General features: G+C 46.1%; 1 protein-coding gene across 1 annotated transcript; it reads left to right on the top strand.

The window, feature by feature from the left end:
- The first annotated feature begins 1,778 nt into the window (after positions 1 to 1,778).
- HNRNPA0 (heterogeneous nuclear ribonucleoprotein A0) lies at positions 1,779 to 3,489 on the top strand. Its single transcript, XM_079145924.1, has one exon. It carries the CDS (start codon positions 2,052 to 2,054, stop codon positions 2,961 to 2,963), a length of 912 nt encoding a protein of 303 aa, XP_079002050.1. The 5' UTR covers positions 1,779 to 2,051; the 3' UTR covers positions 2,964 to 3,489.
- Positions 3,490 to 6,028: the final 2,539 nt, after the last annotated feature.

The following is a 6,028-nucleotide window of genomic DNA, read 5'->3' as shown; positions in this document are numbered from 1 at the left end:
TCCATTTTAAGATAATAAAATTGGTTATTTTTCTTTTATTTCTTTCTTCTTTTTTTCTCCCTTAAGATAAGGTCTGGTTGTGTTGCCCAGAATAGCCTTGAACTCCTGGGCTCAAAAGATCCTGCCTCAATATCCTGAGTAGCTGTGCCCAGTGGGTTATAGTTTTTGAAAGACTTTGTAGCTTGTCCAAAGTTACACAACTGAATGTTCGTAAGGTAAGTGGTAAAGCCAGATTCCAGTTTTCCCCTAAACCTTAAGCCCATTTATATACTCATAACATTCAAATACCTCAATCTAAGCTTTAAGACAGAAAATATTAAAGACCCTCAGCCTACCTTGCTTCTAATTTCTACCCCAAACCATCTGCTCTTGAAGCTTACAATTTCCTTCAAAATTTGCTCAGACAGACTCCCTAAAGAGATCTTATCTAGTCTTTGACTTTGAGATTCAGTGCAACATCCACCTCTGCCCTTAATTATACCGTAATACTTTAGGATATGAATTCCCCTTCTTCAGTATTTACCACATGGCTTTGGAGGTGGTTGGTCACATAACACTTCATATGATTAAGTCCCATCCCATGTATGTTTGTTGATACCCCAAAAGTTCAATTAATGGAAGCTGTAAAAAAATCTATATTTTGTATTCCCGCCTGAGTGAGGATACTCAAGGCAGTTAGTTACTGGGTGTGTCATCTTTGCAAATAGTCATCTATTCGGTCTGATACACAGTTTTAAAAAGCTAACATTTTAGTTGAAAGGAAGCAGCACATAGATGATCTAAACAAAGTATTTAAAAGGTTCATGGAGGTAAATTGAAAATGTCTGCTGGAGCTTGCAAATGGGAACTGTGAGGTTTTGCGCTAGGGTTCAAGGATGGCTGGAGGGTTGTGGGGATCTAGGATCTCTTCTGGGTCACAAAGTCTGAGGTGCTTTTGGCGCCGCTGTCTCACACGGCCTCGGGCTTGCTTTGTACCGGGACACGTGTCAAAATTTTAGATCAACCACGCGTCAGGCCCACTATAAACGGTTAATAACCGCCTTTCTGGACCAGGCCTCTGCCCTCCATCTTGGTGCCCACAGGAGGGGCGGGGACGCCAGGTGTAGCCTGCTGACCCACACGCGGCGGGTAGATACAGACCCCCAAACCCAACAGTCAAGTTTTCAAAAAGCCCGCGCGTGGCGCCCCAGGCCGCATCCGTTGGGAACGGCCCTCAGCGCGCCCCTCATACCCTCCCCTGTCTAGCCGTAGGCGGGAGGCGGCGCGGGGGTGACAGGCAGGATCCGCACCCAGGGGGCGCCGGGGGAAGCGCGCACCGGGGAGCGCGCCCGTCCAGCGGTCGCCGAAAACGGAAGTGGGTGCAAGGAGATCGCGGTGATTGGCTGAACTGATATGTCTCTCAAGGGGCTGGCGCGAACGCCACTGCGGAGTTGGGCGAGGGGATAAGGGAAGGGGAGGGGGAGAATCAGTGGGAACAGCCGCGGGGCTGGAAGAAAATGAATCGCGGGGGTGCGCGCAGCGCAGGGAAGGTCCCTTGTCCTGGTATACTGGGGCTCCCAGGAATGAAAGCCGGGTGGTAGAAGAAGCGGTGGAAGCAGAGCAGGCCAAGGGCTTGAATAGACCGCGGAGGGCGGGGAGTCCGTGAGCGAGAGCGGCGCTGCGGCGCGGTAGGCGGGACTTAGGAGAACGAGGCGGGGATTGGCTGGCAGCCCTGGGCTGCCGTACGTCGCTGGTGACGCACGCCTCGGGGAGGGTGCGCGCGCGTTCAGCGGCCTCTTTGTGTGGTGCCCAGATAGGGGAGCGGAGGTGGCGGTAGTGGCGGCCTTGGTTGTCTTCCAGTCTCCTCGGCTCGCCCTCTAGCCGGCACCTCTCCCCTTCCCTCCCCCTTCCTCTTCTCCTTCCTTCCCTCCCCTTCCCTTCCTCCCTTCCCCGTCGGTGGCGGCTCCAGCAACGGCTGGGCCCGAACTGTGAAGAGGCCTCCGCTAACGATAACGGCGGCGACGGCGAAACCTCGGAGCTCGCAGGGCGGGGGGAAGGCCCGGGCGGTGGAGATGGAGAATTCCCAGTTGTGTAAGCTGTTCATCGGCGGCCTCAACGTGCAGACGAGTGAGTCGGGCCTGCGCGGCCACTTTGAGGCCTTTGGGACTCTGACGGACTGCGTGGTGGTGGTGAACCCCCAGACCAAGCGCTCCCGTTGCTTCGGCTTCGTGACCTATTCCAATGTGGAGGAGGCCGACGCCGCCATGGCCGCCTCGCCCCACGCCGTGGACGGCAACACGGTGGAGCTGAAGCGGGCGGTGTCCCGGGAGGATTCGGCGCGGCCCGGCGCCCACGCCAAGGTGAAGAAGCTCTTTGTCGGGGGCCTTAAGGGAGACGTGGCCGAGGGCGACCTGATCGAGCACTTCTCGCAGTTCGGCACGGTGGAAAAGGCCGAGATCATTGCCGACAAGCAGTCGGGCAAGAAGCGCGGCTTCGGCTTCGTGTATTTCCAGAACCACGACGCGGCAGACAAGGCCGCGGTGGTCAAGTTCCACCCCATCCAGGGGCACCGCGTGGAGGTGAAGAAGGCGGTCCCCAAGGAGGATATCCACGCCGGCGGCGGCGGCGGCTCCCGCTCCTCCCGCGGCGGTCGGGGTGGCCGGGGCCGCGGCGGTGGGCGAGACCAGAACGGCCTGTCCAAGGGCGGCGGCGGCGGTTACAACAGCTACGGGGGTTACGGCGGCGGTGGCGGCGGGGGCTACAACGCTTACGGAGGCGGCGGAGGCGGCTCGTCCTACGGTGGCAGCGACTACGGGAACGGCTTCGGCGGTTTCGGCAGCTACAGCCAGCACCAGTCCTCCTACGGGCCGATGAAGAGCGGCGGCGGTGGCGGCGGAGGCAGCAGCTGGGGCGGTCGCAGTAACAGTGGACCTTACAGAGGCGGCTATGGCGGTGGGGGTGGCTATGGAGGCAGCTCCTTCTAAAAAATTCAAAATGCCTGGGAGTGGCTATAGGGGTAGCTCTTTTCAACAACCCAGGTGGGGTCAACTCCTAAGTCCCTTTCCTCTCCCACCGCCTTCCCCATTTTGCCCTTGGGGGAGCCGCTTCTCAGGCTGCTTACCCTTGGGGGTGTTCCCCCACTTGCCTGCCACCTCTCTTGTCTCTCTCTGCGAGAATGGACTCGGCCCCACATACACATTTTTGTGTTACAGTCATTGATGGACTCTATTTTTTTATTATTACTTGGACCTTGGTCGTTTTTATACTAGCAAAATGTCTTGTTTTAATTTGTGTTTTTTTTTGGGGGGGGAGGGAGTGAACTTGCTGATTCTGTAGCAAAACCTGGGCGGGGGTTGGGGAGGGGGGTAGTTTACTTTGTTGTAAGGACTTGATACCTGGCTACAGCGTTTTCTATGAAACCTACTTGGATCCCATGCCTGAAATTTGGAAGCATATGTAAAAAAATCATTTTTACGTTTTATTTTTAATAAATCATTGTGTTTGACCGTACATGTCTAACATTTTTTTCTAGGATCCATTCCGTACCGTTTTAAGGGATATTAGTTGAGATTTTCGTGTTAGTTCTTGATGTGTACTTTGAGAAACTTAAAAGGTCCTGTGGGTTTTTTTGTTTTTGTTTTTGTTTTTCTTTTTCCTGTTGCCCAGCTAGTGACGTGTTGAATTTTATCCCTTACAGGCAAAACTTTTGAAGTGGTGGATGTAGCATTTAAAAAATCTTTTCAGTTTCTGTGCATCCATCTCTTGTACTAAGCAGTTTGCTTATCATCTTGCCATGGTTGGTCACTTTCTATGAGAATTTACTTAAAAGTATGTACTGTGTAGTTCTAAACGAAATAGTTTGTGTTAAGCATGTGTTTTCATTCATATAAACTGTTTAAAATTTTTCAGATGGCCTAGTTTCATCCCTTTTATTGGTTTGTCTGTAATAAATGGTTAAAAATAAGGGTTATATTTTACCCTCACTAAATGCATTTTTGTATTTTCAGAGCAGGTTTAAAAACGTTTTTTTCCTATAACTGAACTGTTGTCTTCATGAAAATCCTTATCCCAATCTTTGTAGCACCATCTAATGGCAGAATGACAGTATAGCTGTAAAATGATTTGTTAAATCTGTTCAGGACAATTGCATCAGATTTAGAAGTTTTGCCATCAAAAATCTGTGCAAACTTGGAAGTTACACATTTACTTGTAACTAAGTTGGGCTTCACAGGAATGTAGTTATGAGTCCCTATCACAGTCATCCTTTTTACATGAGATTTGAAAATGTAAACTGCTATACATAGCTTGGGCAGAAGCCCTAAATTGCTATGACAAATAATGAACCAGCTGTGTGTACTGGTATCTTAGGTGCAAGTTGTAAATCAAAATATCTGTGTTCTGCTTGGTTTAACAAATGTATATTTGTAGCCCTTTCATGCAATAGAATTCAAGTTGTTGTTTATTAAAAAAAAAACATAATAGGAGAAAATTGCCTTCCTGGATAGAAATCTAGAATAGCAACGTTTATGGATATCACAAATAAAGAATTCAATTCTTTACATGATTGAGTGAGAGTATGTATAACCTGGTGGGTGGGTTCAGAGTACCTATTAATCTAGCATACTTAACTTGATTTTATGTTAGCTAAAAATATTGGACTCATCTTGAAGTTGGAAGCCCAAAGATATATTCTAAGAAACTTTGTGGGAAGATTACTGGGTTTTAAAGTATAAGAATATTTTAATGTTCACTCATTTTTAATTTTCGCTAATTCTTAAGGTCTAATTTGCCAAAACTTTTAGAATTGTTGGGGCTTTACTTTTGAAGAGATGTCAGGATTGCTAGGCTAGGTTATGGCTTCTCAGTAGTTGCTTTGACAAAGCATAGTTAATTGGTACAAATAACATTTCTGACAAATGGGATAGATGTTTGTACATTGAGAGAAGTGAAAAACATTGAGTGAAATCCTTTGCTGTCAAATAGATCTACAGTTTCCTTAAATTTCTGCTTTGTATTTATACACATAGGCTAGGCTTGGAATTTGGTTTAGCTTCCTGGGGGTGCTGTTAAGATTCAGAAAACGATCTGCTTAAAATTTTCAGTGTTTTTGTTAAGCATTATCCTTGACTTAGTTTTGGTGGAAAGGTCTACTTCTGAGTCAGTTGGACTAGTTCACTTTTTTTTTTTTTTTTTAAGTCTAATAAGCATATTGTGACTTTGTAGTCCCAAAATAGTGACACATAAATAGTTGGCAAATGACGTTTTGCAAAAAAGATTCCCTGTTAATTAGAAAGTCAACCTACTGTTCTGTTCATGGTATATAAACACTTTGGTATCATATCTACCCTTAAAAATTTCTATAGTCTGGACTGGCATCTAGTGAAGGAAAAAGCATAGTGGTATTTATTCTTGGGTTCCTTTTGTGAGTTTTTATGTGAACATTTTGGATTGCAGGGCTTTTTGGGTGGTGGGTGGAAACAACTGCTTTGAGGTTCCTTTCTCTTGTGAGAACTAATCAACATTACTAAAGATTTGAGAATTAATTGGAGGAGGTGGTACAGAATGTTGTCCATATTGAGTGTAATTTTTGTGCCTTCTTTGAATCTAATTTGGGAGATAAAAATGAACCTCTTAATTGTCTCCCTAATGTAAATATTTTTGGTATTTGTAGTACTTTTTTTAGTGTAAATTCTGAAGTAATCTGTTGAAAGTAGTATAAAGGTCTTTTAAGGATGGTAATAATTTTGGGTCTTTAAGTTTACAAATATTTAAGGTTTGTAGAACTGACTCAAATCTGAATGAATACACTAATTGTTTCTTTCTGTAACAGTGATTTGGAACATACCTTTCATATTCAGATATTTTTGTTTCTAAGCAAGGTTAAAGGATTAAGGATGCTTGAAAATTTTGAATTTTGATTATTGAATTATGATTCTTTCCCCCAACACCAAAAGTGACGGTGTCAGTTGTTGGTTTGTAGGTTTTTTTATTTACCTTTTAAGTGTGCTTAAGCTCAGAATTTACGTTTTAAGTTAAATTTGATTTGTGT

The sequence above is a fragment of the Sciurus vulgaris genome (genome assembly GCF_902686455.1).
Source record: "Sciurus vulgaris genome assembly, chromosome: 6".
In the NCBI taxonomy this organism is placed as follows: domain Eukaryota; kingdom Metazoa; phylum Chordata; class Mammalia; order Rodentia; family Sciuridae; genus Sciurus; species Sciurus vulgaris.
This window is presented reverse-complemented; position numbering and strand designations above follow the sequence as displayed.